The 27,373-nt window shown below is 37.1% G+C and overlaps 1 protein-coding gene across 7 annotated transcripts in view; it reads right to left on the bottom strand.

Moving 5' to 3' along the window:
- Positions 1 to 27,373, bottom strand: part of UBE3A (ubiquitin protein ligase E3A) — a 103,288-nt gene that overhangs the window by 35,644 nt on the left and 40,271 nt on the right. For all 7 annotated transcript variants that reach the window (XM_010356044.2, XM_030930311.1, XM_030930313.1 and 4 more), the window contains one exon: positions 3,244 to 3,542. In XM_010356044.2, coding sequence (XP_010354346.1) covers positions 3,244 to 3,542 — 299 coding nt within the window. The remainder of the gene's footprint in view (positions 1 to 3,243; positions 3,543 to 27,373) is intronic.

Here is a 27,373-nt window from a genome sequence, read left to right as displayed (position 1 = left end):
TTTTGAGCAATGAAAAAAAACAGTGCGAAGAAGGCAACTTATGAGCTGCCAAGCAGTGCAGAAACTATGTAGTCATCAAAATCTATTTCATACTCTTTTCCTGGGCACAGAGTTGGACCACATTTCCCAACTTTTTGAGATAAGTGTTATTTTTAGGCCAATGCTTTCCCTCTTCTGGCTAATAGGATGAAAGATATTTTATTTTACAGGTAAAAACAAATGATATATTTTGTGTACTGACCAACATAATACTGAGAATAGTCTTAATTCTCCCCTTTCATCAATAAAGTGACATACTTATCGTCATCAGATTAACTACTTAAGAGGTTAATTTTAGAGGCACACAATCCTACCTCCATTGTGCCAAACATACCCTTATACATGTACTGTACAACATGTAGAATTTTTGATGACTCCCACCCCTGCTATAATATATCTGTTTCACAATGAAAGACAATATAAAATGTAAGGGATCATTGAATGGTCTCCAAAAATTGAACCACAAAAATACCAAATTTTATCATACTAAGGATCTGATCTGTGTCCCAGCTACAAGAGCGTCAACACTTGCAGTTTCTTTTACGGGCCTTAATACTTTAAGAACTAATTCTCAGGTTTGTTCTATTAAGAATATATAAGCATCGGGCCGGGCGCGGTGGCTCAAGCTTGTAATCCCAGCACTTTGGGAGGCCGAGACGGGCGAATCACAAGGTCAGGAGATCGAGACCATCCTGGCTAACATGGTGAAACCCCCGTCTCTACTAAAAAAAAATACAAAAAACTAGCCGGGCGAGGTGGCGGGCGCCTGTAGTCCCAGCTACTGGGGAGGCTGAGGCAGGAGATTGGCGTAAACCCGGGAGGCGGAGCTTGCAGTGAGCTGAGATCCGGCCACTGCACTCCAGCCTGGGCGACAGAGCGAGACTCCATCTCAAAAAAAAAAAAAAAGAATATATAAGCATCTTTTGCTAAACATCAGTAACCTTTTCCCCAAAAGCGTAAAACCACTGGAAGTCTATTTCTCATTATTTTCATTGAAAATTTTTATAATACCTTCTTACAAGACAATGCAAAACCCCTATCTAATTTCCTAAAATGTAACAGAAAATACTACTATCCTATTAAGACATAAAACACTTTGCTTCCTGAGCAAGTCATAAGCTTAACAAAGACTTGCTTTGCATGCAGTAATACAGCCTGTCCTAGGGACCGCCATTCTAGACTCACATGTCCTTTGTTGATACGTCATGCTTTCGGAACATCTTCAAATGATTCTGACAGTCTACTAATCCTATATAGAATGTACCTATACTTTTTCCATGTAGTGTTTTTTGTTGTTGTTGTTTGAGACGGAGTCTCGCTCTGTCGCCAGGCTGGACTGGAGTGGCACGATCTCGGCTCACTGCAACCTCTGCCTCCTGGATTCAAGCGATTATCCCACCTCAGCCTCCCGAGAAGCTGGGACTACAGGTGCACACCACCACAGCCAGCTAATTTTTTTGTATTTTTGTAGACACGGGGTTTCACCATGTTGACTGGGCTGGTCTCGATCTCTTGACCTCGTGATTCGCCCGCCTTGGCCTCCCAAAGTGCTGGGATTACAGGCATGAGCCACCATGCCTGGCCTGTAGTGTTTAATACGTTAAACTGAATTTTTCAGGTATATAGATAAAAATTAGTCAAAAAACACTGTAATTAGATATGAACATTCATAAAATTTGGTTTACTGATAGAGGTGTTCTACTGAGAATATATTAAATAAGACATTTTTTGTAAGATTTCTTGTGATAAATGTGTCCCTGAAAATACTCAATCTTTTAAATTTTGCACTTAAAAACCTTTTACACAAAAACAGAGTTTGGTGCAGACTACTTAAGACGCAACTTTGTGATTAGTGTTAATAAACATAATTAATAATCAAAATAAGAGTACTAGTGCAGAGAAAGCATTTCTAATTTCTGATATACGATAGTAACTGTAGAACACTGCAAAAACAAAAACAAAAAAAACCAGTAAAGAACAGGGAATAGTAACAGTAGCAGATTAGAAAGCAGGAAAAAGGAAAGGTCAAAACTGCTAACTAATGCAGACTTGAGCAAAAAGAGGTGGGGGCATAAAGCCACACAATAAGCATCTCTAAGATGGAGCATGTGGCCAAAAGAGCAGATGAGTACGTTCCTCATGTATCACATCCCCCCAGCTGGCCGCATTCCACTGTGCCAGCACTCTGCATTCAGTTACTGGTACTCTGTGGTGCACACTTACTGGAGAACTGTGTACAATAAAGTCAATGCAGCTTCCACATTATACTGACACACTATATATATAGACATTTACCTATTTTTTCCATAGTGTGTGAGCTAATTCATGAAACAGAACTATACGCTCTGAAGCAACAAAGTTGTGTAAAGTGACGAAAATAATTTTATTGTGGAAACAGTAGAGGTTATAACACAATGCCACTTCACTAATTCTTTCAAACTTGATTCAGATGATGTTACTGAAAGTTTTAGAGGCAAATGCCTCTAAAATTCTGTCACTTATATGTCATAAACAAAAAGCTTTCTCTCTTAAAATACAATTGCCTCTGGGTGTGTATGGGGGTGGGGGTGCGGGGCGCTAAGCCCTGGCAATCATTCAAAAATTCGATTACCTTGTTACTTATTACATTCACTGAGGAAAATAACTTGGAGTTTTAGTATTAGCGACAAGGTAATCGAATCCTGAATTCTGGACACAGGACCATTTAAAAAACAAAAGACCTGAGTGAAGATTGTCTTTGGTAGGTCATGACCCTTGGCAGCATGACTGTACCAAATGTCTGGGAGGAGAGTGAGAAGCATATATTTGAAGGAAATGTAGAATTCTCACATAACTATCATAAAATTTTGTCTTGCCTTCAAAAATGGAAAAAACCCACTGCTTCCTCTTCCTACTTCTTAAATAGATGTTGTGGCCTAGTTTTGGAGATTAACTATCAATTAATAATTTTTTCCTAAGAATTTTAAAAAGTTCAAATCAATCTATTAACAAATGAACTTTTGGCATATGATCTGCTTCTAATTAGCAACGATTAAACCTGTAAAATGTAGTTATTATTCCTGTCCTTTACCAAAACAAAATATTGGTTCTACGGTATCAAAATGTCTTAATGTCACATAAGAAAAAACAAATAAAAACTCATACATTTAAATCTCCCACATGGTTTTCAGCCAACAATTCTCGATTAAAAATAAAACATCTTACCTTTAAAATCAATTCTAGTGCCTTTCTTGTTCATTTTTATCTCAGAGCAGGAGTTGTTGGGGGCACCTTTCGAGTTCTCAAGGTAAGCTGAGCTTGCTCCTTTCTTGGAGGGATGAGGATCACAGAGTTTTGCATTAATCTTATAAAGCTCGAGGGCTTTAATAGCTGCTGCATTATTATCCATACGAAGAAAAGTTGGACAGGAAGCACAAAACTCATTCGTGCAGGCTTCATTTCCACAGCCCTCAGTTAACTGGTGGTAGTAGCGTTCTATTAGATGCTTTGCAGCTGCTCGCTTCCTGTACCAAACAGTCAAACAATAAGCACAGTGATTAGTATAGCTGTCATGTACAAAGCTCAACAGATCATCAAGGCAAAAGTTAGTCAAGCACTGAAGTGATTAACCTGTGTACGAAGATGACAAGTAGAAAATGGAGATGCACTATTTACCAACAACCCCTGACTACTGAAAGAGCTAATAAATATTTTCTAGGATATTATGATAAAGAATGTCAATGCTTACTGACTGCATTAACAGAGGATACATTCCTTTGGTTTAAAAGGGGGGAGGGGGGCTCGTCTGATGGTATATGTGCTTAAGTTGTTTAGTACAACAGCTGAAAAATCACCAGGTTTACAGCTAAGAATTTTAGGATTCTATCATTTTAAAAATTAGTATTAGGAAAATCCAGTTTTCCTTTACATAATCACTATTTCATTTTTAACAGTTTGTAAACATTTGACTTACAGTTAACACAGAATATCTATCTGGAATAAAAACTATTTTTCCCAATTATCAACCACATGAGAGACTTAAAAATAAATTTGTAAGTGGAATACCCAAAGCTAGTGTTACACTGAAAGAAAGTGGCTGCAGCCTGAGTGAGGTAGATCATGACTGTAATCAATCCCATAACTGTGGGAGGCTGAGGCAGGCAGACTACTTGAGCCCAGGAGGTCAACACCAGCTTGGGCAACATAGTGAGGCTACTCTCTACAACGTGTGATTTTTTAAAAAATTAGCCAGGTGTGGTGGCGTGCACTGTAGTCCCAGCTACTTGGGAGGCTGAGGTGAGAGGTTCACTTGAGTCTGAAAGTCAAGGCTGCCATAAGCCGAAATTGTACCACTGCACTCCAGCCTGGGCAAGAGCTAGACTTTGTCTCAAAAAAAAAAAAAAAAAAAAAGACAAAAAAGGAAAATAAAAAAGAAAAAGAGGCTCCAAAGTATACAATCTTAAATCTAAAACTTATCACTAAACCTCCTCCTTAGTTCCATATCACAAGATGGAATGTTTTAAGTTCCATCATGCAAAATCTTATATTCCTTTTACTCTGTGAACTTAAAGTACACAGATTAATGTCCTATTTTAGCTGTTCCGAGAGAGCTACCAAAACTGAGGGAGGATGTGATCAAGTAAGAAGTTAGATGACATTATCTCTATATTCAACACTAAAGAGTCTATGCTTCTACTAACTGATGATGAGAACACCATAATTTCAGTAGAATAAACCACTGGATCCAAAGAAACGTAAGTCATAGCTATTCCTTTTGGTCCCAAATTCACAAGTATGGAAATAAAAACTGCAAAGAATCAAAATTATAAGAAAAATAATTCATCTAATTTTCAAAACATTCACAGAATTATCTTACTAACATGTAGGACTAAATGACCAATGGCAGAGAATTTACATCTTGCTAATCATGAGAAACTCAGTAACAAGACAGCAAGTAAGTGAAGAGACAAATTTTGTCTCAAAAGAAGGACTTTGACTGTCTAAACTATCCAGGTAGGTGACAAAAAGTGATAATTCACACAGATTCAATTCATTCTGGTGCTTATATTTTTTCAAATGTTCCATGCAAATTTACCACTCACTGCATGCAGAGAAAAAAGAAAACTCACAAAGCACACGTAAAAAAAAAAAAAAAAAAAGAGAAAAAAGAAAACTCACAAAGCACACGTAAAAATTGCATAAACATGACTTAAAGACATTTTATCTATGAAGCTATAAACAACCCAACCTGAAAATTAAAAACTGTTACCACAGATTTATCACTATGCAAAATATGAAAGTGAAAACATGTAAAAACAAAAGGGGAATGGAGAATCCAGAAAATTTAAAACATACATTGTTAGTCTTCAGTAAAGAAAGGGAGATAATGTCACGTTCTCCCAAACTACAGTGACTTCCCCGGTGAAAATGTAAACAGGTATTTCCTTTCTAGAGGAAAATAGTGAATATGTATCGGAAGTCTTAAAAACATGAATACCATATGAATGAGATCCTACTTGTGGAAAACAATTTGACAATTTTACAAAAATGCAGTTTCCATATCTGAATAAAATCAACATGTTTAATAAAAGATTACTTAAATGAACTAATAGGTCACACAATAAAATAAAAACTATCAAGATTTGAATTTGACAAGGAACTGCCTAGTCTTCCTGATATATCACTGACTGACAAAAGTCAGTTACAAAGTAGCAGGTGTAGGATGAACCCATTGTTATTTCAAAGCATTAAGAGCATTTTCTCTGGATGATGTGATTAAATGAGTTTTGAAACTTCTTCCATCTTTTGATTTCTTATTTATTCTTTCCATAATAAGGATGCTACTTGCATATTAAAAATTAATAACTATAAGGGGAGAACAATAGCAGTTTTAAAACTTCATATACATGATTTGAATGGCCCCAAGATTTACTAAATTGTCTCTGATTTTTAAAAAAATTATAAAAGTCAAAATACTAAGATAGATATTTTTAATGTGAGCTTTTATACTAAAATAACCTCCCCAAAACCTGTCAGACACATAGTACTTCTTTACATACTACATAGGAGGAGAGTGATCAGCACAAACAGAATGAGACTGAAAAATCAGAAGACCTGCAGTAAGTGTCATCCTTCTGTCCCTAAGTAGCTGTAGGATCCTAGGGAAATAATTGTCTGGGCCTCAGTTTTCCCAGCTTTATGAGTCCCTTCAGTTCTAATTTTAAAGTTATTTTATGTCATAGGGAGGTGAGCAAGAAACGAGTATTTGCTGGATGCCTGATAACATATTACACACACTGCAGGCACTTTGACATAGGTTATCTCATTTGAGCATCACGACACTGAGGATTATCTTCAGTCCACAGCCAAAGAGAGAAATAGAACTGGAGTCAAATCACCAAACCAAGATCTCAAAGAAAGTACACAACCAAGACAAGAATAGGAATCCAGGAGTCTTTCAGCTTCAGAGTCTAAGTCATTTTGACTATACTGTTTTGCAGAAGGTGATTCATTTCCAAACAATTATTTTTTAACATGAGTAATACTGAAGAATTCTATGGAAAAAAATCTCATAACTAATGTGCAACTGGGAAAAAAATCTGAAGAATCATAATGTGAACCTCACATTTATGCATATATCTGGTACCACAAAGGTAGACCAAGTTTCTTGAGGAAATGGAACCACTATATTCTGAAAAGTTAATTTATCTCTAATTTTTTGAGGACCTATGTGCTATGCATTTTATAGACATTCCCACGTTAGAAGGGAATGAACCTTAACAGTTAAGAGCTCGCATTCTGAGGCCAGATGTCCAAGTTCACATGATGGCTCTACCTCTTAATTAACTATGTGACCCTGAATGAGTTACCTGACCTTTCTGTACGTCAGTTTCCTCATAATTTAAGTGGTAGTATCTACGCGCATTACCATGATAAGAGTATTATTATTCTTCACATTATCAATTGTGAGAAAATTAAATGTGTTAATATATACGAAGTGCTTAGAACACTGCCTGGCACATACTAAGCAAATGAAAGTGTTAGCCAGTACTATTACTGTTGTAATTGTTATCACCCTCACTAGTGTATGAGTTAGCACTATAAACCTTCATTCTGCTGATGCTCAGAGAAATTACATCAATACGTCATACATCTAATAAGAGATCTGAACTCAGCTACTAAACTTGAGCTTTTAATAACTATTAAGAGGAGGATATGAAAGTAGACCCCTGTATTTGATTTGCCTTTCTGTGCCAAGTTAACAAACAGCAGCTACACTGACGAGACAGGACTAAAGGAAGCCAGGTCAGAACCTCCATGTTAATGGTGGAATCAACTACATTAAGCATTCTTCTTTTTTCCTCACTCCAATGACACCTTAATTTATCTGACCTCATCTGTATTACTATCTAATTTAGGGTATGTAAAAGGTATACAAAATTTAGAGCACATAAAGGGGCCTCTATGTTGGAAAAGTATACACTAATAACGACTTTTTGGTATAGTTCCTGTGCAAGGTTAATCCTTGTACCATATGGTTCACCAAATCATAGCTCATGAGTCAAACCGAGTTCATCACCTGTTTTTGTATGTCTCTAAGCTAAGAATATTGTACATTTTTAAATGGCCGGAAAAAGTTTAAAAAAGAGTATTTTGTGATGTGAAAATTATATGAAATTCAAGTTTCAGTGTCCATCAAGTGTACCGGAACATACCCAAGTTCATTCATTTATAAATATACTATATATGATATGCTTTGGCTCTATGTCCTCACCCAAATCTCATCTTGAATTGTACTCCCTTAATTCTCATGTGTTGTGGGAGTGATCGGGTGGGAGATAACTTGAATCATGGGGGCAGTTTCCCACATGCTGTTCTTGTGGTAGTAAGTCTCACGAGATCTGATGGTTTTATTGGGGGTTTCCGCTTTTGCATCCTCCTCATTTTCTCTTGTCAGTGCCATGCAAGAAGTGCCTTTCACCTTCGCCATGATTCTGAAGCCTTCCCAGCCATGTGGAACTGTAAGTCCAATTAAACCTCTTTTTTCCCCCCAGTCTCAGGTATGTCTTTATCAGCAGCGTGAAAATGGACTAATACAATATACTATATAGTTTATGGCTGTTTTTCATACTACAATGGCAGAGTTGAGTACTCTAGGCCTGCAAAACCTAAAACAAATACCACCTGCCTTTTAAAGAAAATGTTTGCCAACCCTTAATTTAGGATGTTATTTATCTCTGCCCTCCAGTGACCCTGCCGTCTAATCATTTGGTCTCTTAACTCTCTCTTTCCCCTCAGCAAATAAAATAAAAGGTGTACCTTTCCCCAAGTATTATTAAAGACAAGAGGAGAAGAGGGAAAGAGGGAAAAAGAGAGGAAAAGGAGAGGATGCAAAAGAAAAAGAAGGAAAGAAAGGAATTTCCCTGATGAGGTCCCTTTAGCAACACCTTATCAGCTGCTCATAATCAAAATTCCTGGAAGAGGAACTATAGCTTACTTGCCATAATTTCTTCACATTACATTTACTTTTCTTTTTACTCAAAAAAGTATGTTATAATGTGTTGATTTTTAAAATAAAACAAACTTTTCTTATTTAGTCAGCAATGAAGGCCAAGCGAGACCTTCTAGTAAAAGTCCTGTAAAGTTAGACACATGAAAATACTTATCCATTTCAAACAGACAATACTTTCCAATTATTTATTTCTATGACTGAATTAGTGGGACAGTGCTACAAACAGAAGTCCTATGGAATAAGTCATATTTGGAAGGTCAGTTTACCTTAGACAACTTGACAGCAATCAGTTTAAAAACGGTTTCACCTAGAGGGCTGTGTACTGATGTTAGCAATTAACTTCGAAAGGCATAAAAATTAAGATGGACTGATGATACAAGGATGGTTATAAGATAAAGCAGTGTAAATATTAATGGCAGAATCTAGGTGACAGGCATATGTGTGTCAGCTATAAAATCTGTGTTCAACATTTTTTAGTTCCCACATATCAGTGAGAACATGTGATATTTGTCTTTCTGTGTCTGGCTTAGTTCACTAAAAAAATGAATGTACAAGACAATTGGAATATAAGCAATGAATACAAGCACTAAGAAGATGAGGCCATAGAAACAGCTGCCAGAAAGTGAAGATGTGACAGTGAACACTGAACAAATAAGATTAGAATTACAATTAGAATCAGAAATGACAAACGAGAAATATGAACTGTTAGATGCAATATAAAAACTGATGGTGAGTAAAGCAAAGAATAAAAAATAAAAAGGGAAAGATTAAAAGGAAAACATGACTATAAGTAGAGTGACCTTTATATTTACAGAAGGTACAGCAGAATGAACATGTGAGAAGTCTAAAAAGCAGATATAAAATAGAAAGAACTCAAGGCTTATGTAATTAGTCTATAAAGCTAAGAACCACTGCTTAGTAATTTCTCGTAAGTGGAGCCTCTTTAAATTCTTTCTGGGATGTTACAAAACTCCATTCCGTCTCAAAGTTATTTTTAATGTACAAATTTGTAAGAGTAAGCAATGGTATCCCAAATAGTTCTAGGCCTTGTAGAAATAGATTGTAAGAGACATCTGTGACACAGCTATATTCAGTACGATGTAGGGTCTGTTACAATGGGATGAAATGAATTTAGATTATTTCAAGACTAAACCTACAGTTGTGAACTCTTTAGAACCATGAACCAAGCAAAAACCTATTAAATATAGAACAAGACGATTTTCATGAAAAAAATAAATACAAACAAATTAGTATTTTCAAGTGTTTGAAATATAGGTTAACCTTTAAGAACTGTTTTATTCATTTTTATAGTCTCAATGTCAAGAATGCTTGATATATGATTTAAAAAAGTAAAATTATACAACTAAATATTTACATAATTCATCTGTAAAATGAAAATCTGTTTTAACGTATATTTCACAGGAAGAAAAACCTCAAATCAACAAATTAACTTTACATCTTATAGAACTAGGAAATGAAGAACAAATTAGACTCAAACTTACCAAAAAAAAAAAAAAAAGGAAATAACAAATTACAGTTAAAATAAACAAAACAGAGAAAAATAGAAAATTTTTGCAATAGAAAAAAATCAACAAAATTAGGAGTGGCTGTTTCACTGAAAAGATCAACAAAACTGGCAAATTCTTAGACTAAGAAGTGAAGAGAATAGGCACAAATAGCAAAAATTGGAAATTAGAAAAGGAGATACAGCAACCGCTGCCACAGAAGCAACCAGGGCCGTAAAAGGCCGGTATGAACAGCTATGCCCCGACAAATCTGATAGCCCCTGAGAATGGAGACACATCACAGCCACCAAGACTGAGTCACAAATACATACAACTTCTGAATGGACCTATAATTATCAGAGATTCAACCAGTAACTGTCCAACAATACCAGGGCTTCACTGAAAACTCGACCAAACATGATTCTTTGAAAAAACTAACGAGGACAGAACACTTTCTTTTTTTTTTATTTTTTGAGACGGAGTCTCGCTCTGTCACCCAGGCTGGAGTGCAGTGGCCGGATCTCAGCTCACTGCAAGCTCTGCCTCCCGGGTTCACGCCATTCTCCCGCCCCTCTCGGCCTCCCGAAGTGCTGGGACTACAGGCTTGAGCCACCGCGCCTGGCCCAGAACACTTTCAAAATCACTTTATGATTTTGATAATCATAGTAATGTTAAGTAAGCATTACTTAGATATCAAAATCAGACAAATTTACTACAAGAAAAAAGAATCCCTAATAAATACGGATGCAAAAAAAATCAACAAAATACCAAGAAACAGAATTCAACAATGCATTAAAAAGAACATCCTTTTGTGATTTAAAAAAAGGCCAGATATGGTGGCTCATGCCTGTAATCCCAGTACTTTAGGAGGGCAAGGTGGGCAGATCACCCGACGTCAGGAGTGTGAGACCAGCCTGGCCACACAGTGAAACCCCGTCCCTACTAAAAATACAAAAACTAGCTACGTGTGGTGGTGGGCACCTGCAATCTCAGCTACTCGGGAGACTGAGGCAGGAGAATCACTTGAACCCAGGAGGCAGAGCTGGCAGTGAGCTGAGATCGCATCATTGCACTCCAGCCTGGGTGACAAGAGCAAGATTCTGTCTCAAAAACAAAAACAAAAACAAAAAACACTCAATTTGCTAGAAAGATATGGAAATTACTTCAAAATAATGAAGGCCATATATAGAAAGACCACAGCTAATGTTATTCAATGATGAAAAACCGAAAGTTTTCCCTCTAAGATCACAAACGGAACAAGAATGCACACATTCACCACTTCTATTCAACATACTATCAGAAGCCCTGCCAGAGTCAGCAGCAATTGGGTAAGAAAAAGAAATAAAAGGTATTAAATGAGAAAAGTAAGAAGTAAAATTACTTCCGTTAGCAAATGACATGATCTTTTTTTTTTTTTTTTTTTTTGAGACGGAGTCTCACTCTGTCCACCAGGCTGGAGTACAGTGGCGCGATCTCGACTCATTGCAAGCTCCGCCTCCTGGGTTCACGCCATTCTCCTGCCTCAGCCTCCCTAGTAGCTGGGACTACAGGCGCCCGCCACCGCGCCCAGCTAATTTTTTGTATTTTTAGTAGAGACGGGGTTTCACCGTGGTCTCGATCTCCTGACCTTGTGATCCGCCCGCCTCAGCCTCCCAAAGTGCTGGGATTACAGGCGTTGAGCCACCGCCTCAAATGACATGATCTTATACGTTGAAAACTCTAGCCCACCAAAAAGAAAAAAAACTGTTAGAATAAAGGATACAGGATATAAAAATAAAGTTACAGGATATAATAATAAAGTTACAGGATATAAAAACCAACATTAAGAAAAGAGTTGCATTTCTAAATACTAAAAATGAAGAATCCAAAAAGGGAATTAATTTTTAAAATCCATTTAAAATGAAATCAAAGAGTAAAATACTTAGGGAATATTTTCAACAAGAAAACGAAAGACACGTACATTGAAAATTATACAACATAGGCCGGGCGCAGTGACTCACGCCTGTAATCCCAACAGTTTGGGAGGCCAAGGTGGGCGGATCACGAGGTCAAGAAATTGAGACCATCCTGACCAACATGGTGAAATCCTGTCTCTACTAAAAATACAAAATAAATTAGCCGGGCTTGGTGGCACACGCCTATAATCCCAGCAACTCGGGAGGCTGAGGCAGGAGTATCACTTGAATCTGGGAGGCAGAGGTTGCAGTGAGCCGAGATCACTCCACTCCACTCCAGCCTGGTGACAGAGTGAGACTCTGTCCCTCCCCTCTCCAAAAAAAAAAAAAAAACAAATTATACAACAACGCTGAAAGAAATTGAAGATAATATAAATAAATGGAAAGACATCCAAGTTTATGAATTGGAAGATTTAGTATTGTTAAGATGGCAATACTACTGAAAGCAATCTGCAGATCCCTATCAAAATCCCAATGGCATTTTCTACAGAAATAGAAAAAAAAAATCTTAAAATTATTATGCAATCTTGAAGGACTCTGAATAGCCATAACAATCTGGACAAAAAACAAAGCTAGAGGCCTCCCATTTCCTGATTTCTAAAGATATTGCAAAGCTATAGTAATCAAAACACTATGGTGCTGGCATAAAGACAGATATACAGACCAACTGAGCAGAAGAGAGAACACAGAAATAGGGAAAAGAGGTTCTTCAACAAACTGTGTTGGGAAATCTGGAATCTAACATGCAAAAGAATGAAGTTGGAGCCTTATCTTACACCATATGCAAAAATAAGCTCAAGATGGATTACAGACCTAAACTTAAAACATCAAACTATAAAACTGCTACAAGAAAACATAGAGAAAAAGCTTCATGACATTGGACTTGGCAATGATTTCTTGAATAGATCACCAAAACCACAAGCAACCAAAGCAAAAATAGACAAACCGGGGATACATAAACTCAAAAATTTGTGCAAAGCAAACAGTAAACAAAGTAAAATGGCAACCTACAAAACAGGAGAAAATATTTCCATACCCATGTATTTGTTATTTGGTTAATATTCAGAATATACAAATAACTCCTACAATTCAACAACAAAAAATCTAATTAAAAAGTGGACAAAAGACTTGAATAGTCATTTTTCCAAAGAATGTATACAAATGGCCAATAAGCCCATGAAAAGATGCTCAACATCACTGATCAGTACGGAAATGAGAATCTAAACTGTAATGACATACCATCTGAAACCATTAGGATGACCACCATAAAAAAAAAAAACAGAAAATAAGTGTTGGTGAAGATATGGAGAAACTGGAACCCTTATGCACCACTGGTGAAAATGTAAAATGATGCCAGGCACTATGAAAACAACATGAAGGTCCCTCAAAAAATTTAAAATAGAACTACCTCCAGTTCCACATATAAAGAGCTTGGAAGTCACCACTCCATTCTAACAACAAGTAAAAAATGACAAACTGAAAAACAATCAAATCTGAGATAGGATAAGTCAGGTCACAGAGCAAATGACTGCCTGTGAGAGCGAAGGACAGGTGAACACATAGCATCACCATTTATCTGAGATGAAAAACACAAGCAGCAACCTCCACGGGGTAGGAAATCCTGAAGTGTAATGGACAAACTGATGAAGGCTCAGTGTGGACAACTCCAAAAGCTAAAAACTCCACAGTTACCCAATTACAGGGGGACCCCTATAATTTTCTAAGTTTTACATCCAGGCAATTGACCAGCTTCTCACAGTAAATACAGGAGAAAAATTCTCAACCCTCAGCAGGGGAGGCAAAGAGAAACGATTTTCAAGTACACCAGAGTATTCTGGTCTTAACAAGGTTTGTCCTCAGGAGAAACTAACCAGAGCCTGACCTGCTGGTGTTGTAGCAAAGCCAAAATGATGTGGGGGAAGAGAAATAACCCAACTCCACGCCATTATAGCTATCTTGTTCTATCTAAGGGAATGGGGGGAGGGGGTGGGACTGAGAAACACTTGTGAAGTTCACAGTCCAGAGGCATAAGCTCACTAAAAGACTGACCTAATCATAAGACTACAGAACTCTTCTCCTCTTCCTACACCTTACAACCACATTACTAAAGGCTCATTTACAACAGTTCCTTTTATCTAGTACATCGTGTCCAAGCTATCAAGAAAAAAATTACAGGGCATAATAAAAGGTAAAAAACAAGCATCAGGACCAAATATAGCAGGGATTTGGAATTATCAAACTGGGAATCTAAAACAACCATGATTAATATGCTAAGGGCCCTAACAAATTGAGTAAACAACATGTTAAAAAAGAAAAAGGAGAGATGAAAATCCTAAGAAAGAACCAAAAGGAAATGCTAGAGACAATACAAAAACAAAAACAAAAAACAGAACACTGTAAGAGAAATGAAGAATGCCTTTGATGGGCTTATTAGTAGGCTGGGCATGGATGAAGAATCTCTGAGCTTGAAAATATGTGCCAAAAAACTACATCTGGGCATAAAACGTTGTTAACCACAGAAATTCAAGGATAAGAAAAAAATCTGAAGTAAGCCAGAGGGGAAAAAATCACTTTACCCGTAGAGGAAAAAAAGAAAAAAAAGAAAAAATACATGTGACTTCCTACAAGAAAAAGAGTGGGGTGAAATATTTATAGTGTTGAGAGAAAAAATTCATAAACCTAGCACACTACCTTGTGAGATTATTACTCAAAAGTTAAACTGAAATCTATATATACAGAGCATCAAAAGAAGGAAACACTGAAAGTAAAATAAAACCTTTTATTTTTCTTATACTTAATTATCTAACAAATAAGAATTTGTTCAAAATAATGTCAACAATTGTGCTTACGCATACAGACGCTCCTAAACTTACTTACTGGGTTGTGTCCCACTAATGCCATTATAAAGTGAAAATATCATGAAAACACAACTTATCCAAATTTGCGGGATACAGTGAAAGCAGTACTTAGAAAGAAACATACAACACTGATGCATTTATTAGAAAAGAATGATCTAGGCCAGGCGTGGTGGCTCACGCCTGTAATCCCACCACTCTGGGGGGCTGAGGTGGGTGGAGGGCTGAGGTGGGTGGAGGGCTGAGGTGGGCGGATCACGAGGTCTGGAGTTCAAGACCATCCTAGCTAACACACTGAAACCCCGTCTCTACTAAAATTACAAAAAAAAATCAGCCGGGCGTGGTGGCGGGCGCCTATAGTCCCAGCTACTCGGGAGGCTGAGGCAGGAGAATGGTGTGAACCTGGGAGGCAGAGCTTGCAGTGAGCCGAGATCGTGCCACTGCACTTCAGCCTGGGCGACAAAGCGAGACTCCATCTCAAAAAAAAAACAAAAACAAAAAAAAAAAAAGAAAGAAAAGAATGATCTAAAAATCAATTATCTGAGCTACCACCTTATGAAACTAGAAGAAGCAAATTAAATCCAAACAGAAGTAATAAAAATTAGAGCAGAAATCAATGAAATTGAAAACAAGAGAAAAATCAAAGAAATCAAAAACTGGTTCTCTGAAAAGATCAATAAAATCAATAAGCCTCTAGTCAGGCTAACTAAGAAAAAGAAACAAAGGACAAAATAATATCAGAATGAAAAGAGTACACATCATTACAGATCTCATGGGCATTAAAAGGATAATCAAGGGATATTATGAACAACTTTATGGCCACAAATTTGGTAACCTAGACGAAATGAAACAATTCCTTAAAAGACACAATCTATTAGAACTCTAAGTAGAAATAATCTTGATTAAAAAGCATATACTATAGAAATTAAATATGTAATTAATAATGTTCTAAAAGAGAAGGCATCAGACCCAGATGGATTCTCTGATGAATTCTACTAAACATTTAAGGAAGAAACCACACCAATTCTCTACAATCTCTTTCAGAAGACAGAAACAAAGGGGATGCTCCTATCTCATTGTATGAAGTCGGTCAGCATTACTCTAATACCCAAACCAGACAAAGACATTATCAGAAAACTACAGACCAATATTTGTCATGAACAAAGATGCAAAAATCGTAAACAAGTATTAGCAAACTAAAAACAACAAATTTCTCCACCAGCACAAAGTAGGATTTATCCCAGGTATGCAAGACTGGTTCAATATTGGAAAATCAATTAATGCAATTCACCATATCAACAGACTAAAGAAAAAAAAAATCACATGACCATACCAACAGATGGAGAGAAGTATATGACAAAATTTAAAACCCACTCATGATAGAAACTAGTAAACTAGGAATAGAGGGAACACCTTCAACTTGATAAAAGAACGTTTACAAAAAACATACAGCTAACATCATCCTTAATGATGAGAAACTAGAAACTTTCTCACTAAGATCAGGAACAAGACAGGAATATCCTCACCTCACCACTTCATACTGGAAGTCCTAGCTAATACAGTAAGACAAGAAAAGGAAATAAAGGGTATACTAACTGGGAACAACAACAAAAAAAATGCCTTTGTTTGTAGATGAAATGACTGTATGTGTAGAACAGATACAGGAATTTGAAAAAAAGAAAAACAACAAAAACCTCCTGGAACTAATAAGTGATTAATAGCAAAGCTGCAGGATGCAAGGCTCATATAAAAAAGTTAATAGCTTTCCGGTAAACCAGCAACAAGTAAGTTGAATTTGAAATTAAAAACACAATACCATTTTACATTAGTGTGTCCCGAAATGAAATACTTAAGTACAGATCTAACAATATGAGGAAAAATTTTTTAGAACTCTGATGAAAGAAATCAAAGAACTAAATAAGGAAGAGCTATTCCATGACCCAGAAGAGCCAACTCAATATTGACAGAAAAAGTCAGATGGACACTACTGACTTCAAGATTTACTGTAAAGCTCCAGTTGTGAAGATGGCGTGCTACTGACAAAAGAACTGACAAAATAGATCAACGAAATAGAATAGAGAGCCCAGAAATGGACCCACATAGTCAAAGGAGCAATGGCAGTATTTGACAAAGAGGCAAAGGCAATACAACAGAAGAAAATAGTCCTTTTCAATAAACAGTGGTTATAACTGAACATCCACGTGCAAAAAAAAAAAAAAAAAAGTCTCGACACAGGTCTTACACCCTTCACAATAAACTCAAAAATAAGCCAGAGAATTAAAGGCAAAACTCAAAACTATAAAACTTCTAGAGGATAACATAGGAGAAAATCTAGATCTTGGGTTTGGTGATGACTTTTTAGATACGGCAACAAAGGTACCAACCATGAAAAAAAGAATTGATAAGCTAGACTTCATTAAAATTGTCTACTTGTTTCTTAAAAATTGTTGTGTCTTTTGCAAAAGACAATGTCAAGAGTATGAAAAGACAAGCCACAGATAGGGAGGAAATATCTGTGAAAGACACATCTGATAAAGAACTATTAACTAAAATGTGTAAGGAGGTTGGGCGTGGTGGCTTACATCGCAGCACTTTGGGAGGCCAAGGTGGGTGGATCACCTGAGGTCAGGAGGTCGAGACCAGCCTGGCTAACATAGTGAAAACCCGTCTCAACTAAAAATACAAAAATTAACCAGGTGTGGGAGTGCACGCCTATAATCCCAGCTATTTGGGAGGCTGAGGCAGGAGAATCACTTGAACCCAGATGGCAGAGGTTGCAGTGAGCCGAGATTGCGCCACTACACTGCAGCCTGGGTGACAGAGCAAGGCTCCGTCTCAATAGATAGACAGACAGACAGACAGACAGAGAGACAGATATAGTGTAAGGAACTATTAAAATTCCACAAGAAAACAAACAACCCAATTAGAACAACCTGAACAGACACCTCACCAAAGATATGCAGATGTCAATTCAGCACATGAAAAGATGCCTCACACATCATACGACATCAGAGAAACATAAATCAAAATTATAAGATACACACCTATCAGAATGGCCAAAATTCAGAACAGTGATAACACTAAATACTGGTGAAGATGTAGAGCAACAGAAACACTCGCTCATTGCTGGTGAAAAATGTAAAAGGATAGAGTCATATTAGAAGACAGTTTGGACATTTCCTACAAAACTAAACACTTTTGCCATAAGATCCAGCAAATGCACTCCCTGGTATTCACACAAAGTCACTGAAAACCTAAGTCCATACAAAAACCTGCACACCGGTATTTACAGCAGTTTTATTCATAATTAGCAAAATGTGGAAGCAACCACAACAATGTCCTTCATTAGGTGAATATTCATTCACAAACTGTGATATGTCCAGAAAATGGAAAAAGAGAGGTACCTATGAAGACATGGAAGAAACTTTAATCCATATTAGTAAGTAAAAGTAGTCATGATGAAAAGGCTATATACTGCATGATTACAAGTATATAATATGCTGGAAAAGGTAAAGCTACAGACACAGTAAAAGCACTGGTGCAAGGAGTGGGAGGGAAGGAAAGATAAATGGGCAGAACACAGAGGATTTTGGGGCAGTGAAAACATTCTGTATGATACTATAATGGTGGATACATGTCATTATACTTTGTTTAATGCCACAGAACGTACAGCACTAAGAACGATCCCTAATATAAACTACGGACTTTGGGTAATTATGATATATCAATATAGGCTCATCAGAAAGACATGTACCACTCTGATGGGAGATGGGCACTGACTATGAGAGAATCTATACATGTGTGGAAGGAGGTACAGGGGAAATCTCTGTACCTTCCTCTCAATTCTGTGAACCTAGAACTCCTGTAAAAAAAAAAAAAAAAAAAAAAAAAAAAAAAAAATTTTTAAATAGAATACATACGATCCAGTAATCCAACACCTGGGTATACTCCCAAATGTGTTAAAAACAGGTTCTCAAAAAAATATTTGTACACCCATGTTTATTTCAACACTACAATATTCAAGAAGTGGAAGCAACCTAAACATCCATCAACAAATGGTTAAAGAAAATGTGGTATACATATATAACAAAATGTTATTCAGCCTAAAAAAACAAAAAGAAAGAAATCCTGCAATATGCTACAACACAAATGAACCTTGAGGACATTATGCTATGTGAAATAGTCCAGTCAACAAAAGACAAATACATAATGATTCCACTTATATGAAGTAACTAAAATAGTCAAATTTTAGAGGCAAAAAGTAGAATGGTATTTGCCAAGGAATAGGAAGAAGGGGGAAAAGAAGAGTTGTTCAATGAATGTAGTTTGTTTTACATGATGAAAAAGTTCTAGAGATCTGCTGCACAACAATGTGCACACAGTTAACCACAATCGTACTATACACTTCAAATCATTAATATCGTCGTCCAGTTTGTTGTTTTTGACAATTTTTCCAAATCTACCCCATTTTTTTCTTTCCCTCTTATATAAACTGATGAAAACCTGTTTTATCCTAATCAATTATTTTATGACTACTGCTCCCCAGAGAAAAAATGACACGTGAAATACTACTACTTATCCATCTCCTGGGTCTGAGCAGTCCATGTCAGGAACAAGAGGGAACTGTAGCTGGAAGACAGTAGAGGAGCCGTAGGACAAGTCTCAAAGAGAAGGAAGAAAAGGCGCAAAGAAAGAAAACAAGTTTAAGATAGTAGGAAAGCATTCAAAGACTGCAACCTGAGATAAGGGGTTTTCACTAAAGGTTTTGGGGTAAAACAGTTTGAGTTGGCATGCCTGTAGACATGGGAAGCAGCAGTGATGCAGAGGTGAACATTACTGTAGATAAAACAGATGGGAATTTGAGTTGCTAGGGAGTGAGGGGTTAATCAGATAAATAAAGATGGCAGCAGATTTGGGCAAGAGTGAAGAAGAGTTTAAGTTCAGGTATCAGTCTTCAAACACCGAGAAGAAACTGAGAGCTCACTAAAGGCAGATAGAGGATGACACAACCAGAAGGCATAAGCTTCAAAGGAGCAGGGATTTTTATGCTGAGAGAGTAACAGGAATAGTTGAAAGCAGCAGTGGAGAACACGAAAAACATACTGTGTGGGAGAAGAACATGTCCGGAGCTTACTGCACCTATAACCTAGCTTCTGTAACTGGAAATGAAGAATCTGCTCTAGACAGGTCATCACTTTTCACTACTTATTTTACTTGGCCTTCCAAAGAAATATAGACCTTTTGGAAATTATTGACTTTTGGGTCTAAGACACTATTTCTTGGTTTCCTCCCTTCTCTCTGGCTGTTTTTCAGAGATTTCGCTTCCAAATCTAGAGACATTTGTATTCTCCAGGGATCAGCTATTAGATACTTTCTCTTTTAAATTTCCCTTTGGACAGTTTCATCTTCTTTCAAGGATTGAGCAATAACTAAATGACTTCCAAATGTCTACTTCAGTATAAATTCTGCTTGTCAGGCTACATAAAATGGGCTCTTCCAGGAATTACAATGTTTAAAGAAAGAGAAAGTCACATGATTTCAATATGACAGAGATGACTACAGAGGAATAGCAATACAAAGAGAGGCAACTTAGCAGAGGTGAATCACAAAAGATGACTAGGAGCTGATGACACTAAGGGTGGGAAGAATGTTTCAGATAGAGGAAAATGAGTAAAAGCACAGGGACATGAGAACATGGTATTATAAGACAATTCCAAGCACTTCAAGAGCCTAAAGTTCAAGAAAAGTTTCAAAAATATGAAAACGGAGAGGCAGGGAGAAGCCAGATCATGGAAGACCTCACTAGCCATGATAAGTAATTCTTTTTTTAGCCAAAAGAGGAGTAATCTAATAAAAGCTAAAGACCTTCTCCTCATAAAAACACATGCACACTTCAGGAGTGCACATGCAGTCTTCCAGAAGATTCGTAACCCACTATACTCATAAACCACTAGATAAGAACTAAAACACAAGGAGTCACTGAAGGGTTTTAAGCAGCTAAGTGGCTGATAAAATTTGCCTTTCCAATAACTGAAACCAAAGTGGGCAAAACTGGAGGCAAGCAATCCAGTTAGGTGATGACTACTGTAATAGTCCGGACAAAGAATGTAGTAGCAGCAAGAAAAAAAAAAGATGAAATTGACCCAGGAAGTATTTAAAATAAGTAATTTGTAAGAGGTAAATAAGCTGGAAGAGCTAGACATAATGGGTAGGGTTTCTGGTATGGGCAATAAGATATGCTACAAGCTGAGATGTTAATAAAAACAAGCGTTCATCCGCATGTAGTAATTTATTTATATTATGTCACTGAATATTCAATTATCTTAAGAGGCAGACAGTAGTTAAAAACAAAGAACTGGTGAATCAAAAAGTTCTGCTAATTTGGGGAAATAGTATCCCTTTTATTTTCATTAATCTCTTTTGGCTTTGATCCTCATTTGTAGCTGACAAGAAGTTCTATGTATTAAAGGTAAACTATGCTCATTAATGTGTCCAAAAATCTCTTGGGAATTATTAACACATAAATACATTCAAAATTCACATGATTACAAAAATCTTTCCTTAGATAATCTCATAACATAGCCATGTTTTGCTCATTCGACTTTGAGAAGATTCAGCCAGAAGCAGTTCATCCATTCAACTATCCCTACTGTGAACTAAAAGTATGTTTCCTTACATTTGAAACAGAAGATATAGATTTATATGATGCTTCATGTGGCAGAAAAGCAGGGCAGACTTTGACTCGTGTCACCCCCACACCTGATGCCTTTCATGGGCTCCTGCGTCTGTCAGAAGAAAGCAAAGGGCCTTAACGTGGTCCTGGTTTTCTACATCCAAATGCATTTTTTTCCACACCTCCCATCAGCTAACTCTACATTACAGCAATACGGAACTTCTTACTACTCAGTGGACTTGCTCTGCTGTCTTCTCTGATTACAGGTGTTATTCTTCCTGCCCAGAACACATGATTCTTAGTTATTCCCAATCATCCTCAAGGTTTCAGCTTATATATCACTTTTAAGATGATTAGGTATTCTTCCTCTGTAGTCTCATAGCAACCAGTACCTATTCTCACTATTATATGTTATAACTGCCTATTAATTAAATGGGAGGCTGAGGCATATGACCCAATAACTTATTTACTGTTGTATCCTCAGAACCTAGCAAATTACAGAGCCTCAATGGAGATTTTTCAATTTCTCTTCTGATACTGTCTAGATAACAGTGTCAATTAAACCTACCTTCCTCTAATTATTTGACCTTGTAGGGAAATAGATGTCAGAATACCTCCTGGTTTCTTCAGCATATTGGAAGCATACAAAAGGACCTTCTCAATCTGGAGACCAAGAATATGATATCAGAACCTATAGGAGAGGATTCTGAAAATACGAGAACCACTTATTTGATTAAAGAGATTTACTTCAGAAAATATTTCAAAAAGTTACTTGTCCCATAAATGCTCAGATGTGTAAGTACACCGAAGTTAGAAGTCATATAGGAAATAAAAGCATCCAAGCTCTATTTCCATGGTCTACTCTGATTAAAAGGCTCAACTCTCCTATCAAATTTGAGATAATCATGTGGATTACGCAGCACAATGACTTGCTACATGTTAAATGCTTCAAAAAGATGATAGGTGTTATTAGCCACATCCTACGGGCTGGGTACATACTTATTAGTTTATATATATACATAAACTGATCCTAAAAAATTCTTCCTACATTTCTGCAAGAGAATTAAAAAGGCAGAAACAAACACTTTGCATAAATTTACTAGCTTCATTCTTTCATGTAGGAAGTACTTACTGACTACCTACTGTATGCCAGGCACTGTCATTAGGCTTCCATTCTAGTGGTAAAGAAGCAAAACAACAAAGAAATCAATATGCAAGAAGTCAAATGACATTAAATCCCACGAAGAAAAATGCCGCAAGGTAAGGGGAATGCAGAAGATTGAACCTGATCATTCTTTGATGCAGCTGGTCAGGAAAAGCATCATTTGAGCAGAGAGCTCTCTCTGAATCAAGTGAGCAAGGAAGCCACATGGATTATCACAGAGAACGGTCGCAGGGTCACTGACAATAGTTATGAGACTTAAGATGACAAGGATACAGTCACTGTAGACAGAGATGAGCAAGTTAGGTAGAGAGATCACAGAAGTGAAAGGAAGCCAGTTCATACAGGGCCATGTAAATCTCCAGATTTTACTTTTAAGATGGGAAGCCTCTGAAAAGTTCTGAGCATAATAAATAACATGGTTTAACTCAGATTTTAAAAACATCATTCTGGCTGCTACTAGAGAATACACTGTAAAGTGCAAGACTCCTGGGAAACAATTTCTTTCTTTTGCCAAAAGATGATGCCTTTAAATAGGGTAAACAGAAGTATAATGGTTTAAAAAAACATGAGGTATGGGTATTTTGAAGGTGTAGCCAACAAGATTTACCAATAATTTGAGTATGTGACATAGAGAAATTAAAAGATGCTTCCAAGGCTTTTGGTTGCACAGGAGGGAAAAAGAGCTGTTACTGACTGAGACGACAAAACATTATGAGAGACGTAGGTTTGGGAGGATGAAAATCAGGAGCTCCACTTAGGACATGTTAAGTTTGAGAATGAGACTTAACTGTTGGATAAATGAGTCTACAGTTCAGAGGGCAAGAGTTGGTGATGGAGACAGGAGAGTTGTCAAAGCATAGATTAAAAGTTCTAACCTAGAGAGAAAGAATAAAAACGTCCCCAGGACTGGGTCCGGGGGCATTTCTGACATTTACAGTAAACTGAACATTTATTAAAACTAACTTGCTTTACTGAACCATAAATCACTTGCTGTATTTACCCCTGCTCCATTTATAGTTATACATCTGAAAACACAGCCTTAGTGTTACAGGTAAAGAGTAAATACCAAACATAAAAAATCCAATCTGGTAGGGTGCAGCGGCTCACGCCAGTAATCCCAGCGCTCTGGAAGGCCGAGGCAGGCAGATCACGAGGTCAGGAGTTTGAGACCAGCCTGTCCAATACGGTCAAACTCCATCTCAAAAAAAAAAAAAAAAAAAAAAAACCCTGAAGTTACTGAGAAACTGATATGAAATCATCAAGAAAATTAAGGGGTCTAAATTAATACATACAAAGAGATCCCACAACATGGTTTTTATAAATTTAAACAAAATCCATGGCCAGGCACGGTGGCTCACGTATGTAATCCCAGCACTTTGTGAGGCCAAGGCAGGAGGATTACTTTGGGGCCAAGACTTCAAGACCAGCCTGGGCAACAAAGTGAGACCCTGTCTATACAGGGGAAAAAAAAAAAAAAAAAAGGTAATGTTTTAGCCTGGTATGGCAGCATGTGCCTGTAGTCCCAGCTACTCAGGAGGCTGAGGCACGAGGATCACTTGAGCCCAGGAATTCAAAGTTGTAGTGAGCTCTGATCACGCCACTGCACTCCAGCTCTGTCACTTATGACAGAGCAAGACACTGTCTCAAACAACAAGCAAACAAAACAAAAAACTAAAGTAAATCCAGGTAAAATAAACATACAAATAAATGAGAAGATCTGGGTTATTGCATTCGTTCTGTTTCAAGGCTTAACCACAAAATGGTGTCCAGTTGTTAAAAATGTTTGCTTAGGAGTATTGATTTTTTTTTATTATGCTCTTCTACATCCTAGGAAATGGGCAACACTAAGAATTCCTAAAAACAAACAGGAGTGTTCTTTTAAGTGTACATAAATTATTATTTAAGATGCATTCAAGGTATTCCTTAGTTAAATTAAAATATCAAATGCATGTCAAAGTACACAAAAAAAATCATGCTTCAGCAAATGTGGGATGTTGCCATTAATGGACAGTTAGTTCTCAGGTAAAACCAAGAATCCTTCATTATCTATTCTGTAAATTAGGACAAATACTATTAAGGTATTAGGTTGGTACAAAAGTAATTGAACAAACCCGGACCTACTCACGTCACTGAAAGTGCTGCCTGGCTATAGTCTCTAGATACAGGAATGTGAGAAATGGTAACAGCCTTGAAGGTTTAGAGCTATATTCTCATACCAATTATGGCTAGAAACTTAAACGGCTCTACTGAGACATTATGGGAGGTCTAATTTCCTGTTACTCTACTTTAACACAGCCAAGTAAAACCGTAAGACAGCTTGCTTAATTCAACAAGGACTGAATGCCAGAGTGTCACCTGGAAACTTGTGACAAATTATCATGCCTCACACATTCATCCTTGGTTTTTACTACCAAATGCAAGCTTCATCTATCCTCTTCCATTCTAAACTTGACTCATCCTCCTAACCTCTTCCAGAAAGATCTCTAGAAACCCAGAGTCTTTCTGAAGACCCACAGGCTGTCCCCCATCTTCAACTACTTTACATAATGGCCCCTCAACTTCTTAGCTTTCACGAAAGCCTGGCTCTTCCCTAAAGGCACGGCCTATCATGCAACCCTTTTATGTGACTCCTAAAACCCAAGTCCACCATTATTCTTCTAATTCTCTGTATTAAAAATAAACAAAAAAATTCCCTGTATTAAAAGCAAACAACAACAACAAAAAACTTGTAATTTGAAACTCACGTCATTTAACTGAATGCCTTCTCTTTCTCTCTGTTCTGGTCAACTAAACCCACATATTTAAGCCTCCACTTTGCCCCCAGTTACATCATCAGCAAAGTGACTTCAATGTCTCTGTACATGGTTCTATCCCAATACTCTAGGCCCCCAAAATATCTGCCTTTCTAAATTTGAGATATCTTCACCTCCTCATTTCAGCAAATCACTCCTTTGTCTTTGTTAGACATATTAAAACCTCTGATAATGATCATCTCAGCTATCTTTATAACAGTCTCACTCATACTCATATCCCCTTTCACCTATCACGACACCAGGTTTGGTGACAAATAAAAATGATACATATTTGGGAGGCAGAGGATGCAGTGAGCCAAGATCATGCGTGCTACTACACTGCAGCCTGGGTGACAAAGCAAGACTCCATCTCAAAAAAAAAAAAAAAAAAAAAAAAAGATACGTACTTATTGTATATACATGATGTTCCAAAATATGTATACATTGTGGAATGGCTAGATCAAGCTAATTAATACATGCAATACCTCATATACTTACATTTTACAGTAGAACATTTAAAATCTACTCTTAGTGATTTCCAAGAATACACTGTTACTAACTAGTTTCCATGTCGTACAACGGATACCTTGAACAAATTCCTCCTAATTGAAATTTTGTGTCCTCTGACCAACATCTCTGCAACCCAGTCCATCTACCCCCAGCCCCTGGTAACCACCATTTTACATCTCTGAGTTAAGATTCCACATTTAAGAGAGATGTAGTATTTGCCTTTCTGTGGCTGGCTTACTTTACACAATGCCCTCCAGGTTCATCCCTGCTGTCACAGATGACAGCATTTCCTCCTTTTTATGGCTGAAGTGTATTCCACTGTGTATATATACCACATTTTCTTTATCCATGAACACTTAGGCTGATGCTGTATCATGGGTATTGCAAACAATACTGAAAGGAACATGGGAGTACAGATCTCTTCAGCACTGATTTCATTCTTTGATATATATATACACATCCAAGTGTGACTGCTGAATCATATGGTAGTTCTATTTTTTAATTTCTAAGCAAACTTCATGCTACTTTCCATAAATGCTGTACTTATTTACATACCTACCATGTGCAAGATACCTCGTCTCCAAATCCTCATCATACTTTTAACAGCCATTCTAATGGCCATTTGAATGTCTTATTTTGAGAAATGTCTATTCAAGTCCTTTGTCCATTTCTTAACTGAGGTGCTTACTAATTGAGATGTCTGAGTTCCTTATATATTTTGCATATTAATCCCTTAACAGATATATGGTTTGCAAATACTATCTTCCATTCTGTGAGCTGTTTTTTCATTCTGTAGATTTTTTCTTTTTGCCATGCGGAAGCTTTTTAGTTTGATGTGATCTCATTCATCTTTTATTTTTGTTGCCTGTGATTTGGGGTCATATCCAAAAAAATCACTGTCCACACCAATGTCATGTACATTTCTCCTATATTCTGGTAGTTCTACAGTTTCAGGTCTTACTTTTAAGACCTTAATCCATTTTAACTTTAATTTGGTATATGATGTGACATACAGGTCTGATTTCATTCTCCTGCATGTAGATATTCCGTTTTCCCAACATCGCCTATTGAACAGACTTCCCTTTCCCTGTGTTCCTTGCACCTTGTCCAAAATCAACTGACAGTTCGCGAATTTATTTCTATGCTCTCCATTCTGTTCTATGGGTCGATGTGTCTGTTTGTTTCTTTTGTCTTGTTTTTAAAAGACAGGATCTTACTCTGTCATCCAGGCTGCAGTGCAGTGATGCAATCACAGTTCACTGTAACCTTGAGCTCCTGAGCTCTAGCAATCCTCCTCCTTCAGCCTCTCAGGTAGCTAGGACTACGGATACACAGCACCATGTCCGGCTTTAACATTTTTTTTTTTTTTTTTGTAGAGACAGGGTCTC

The sequence above is a fragment of the Rhinopithecus roxellana genome, chromosome 5 (assembly GCF_007565055.1).
Source record: "Rhinopithecus roxellana isolate Shanxi Qingling chromosome 5, ASM756505v1, whole genome shotgun sequence".
NCBI classification, from domain to species: Eukaryota; Metazoa; Chordata; class Mammalia; order Primates; family Cercopithecidae; genus Rhinopithecus; species Rhinopithecus roxellana.
Note: the sequence above shows the minus strand (reverse complement) of the source record. Positions and strands in the feature narration are given on the sequence as shown.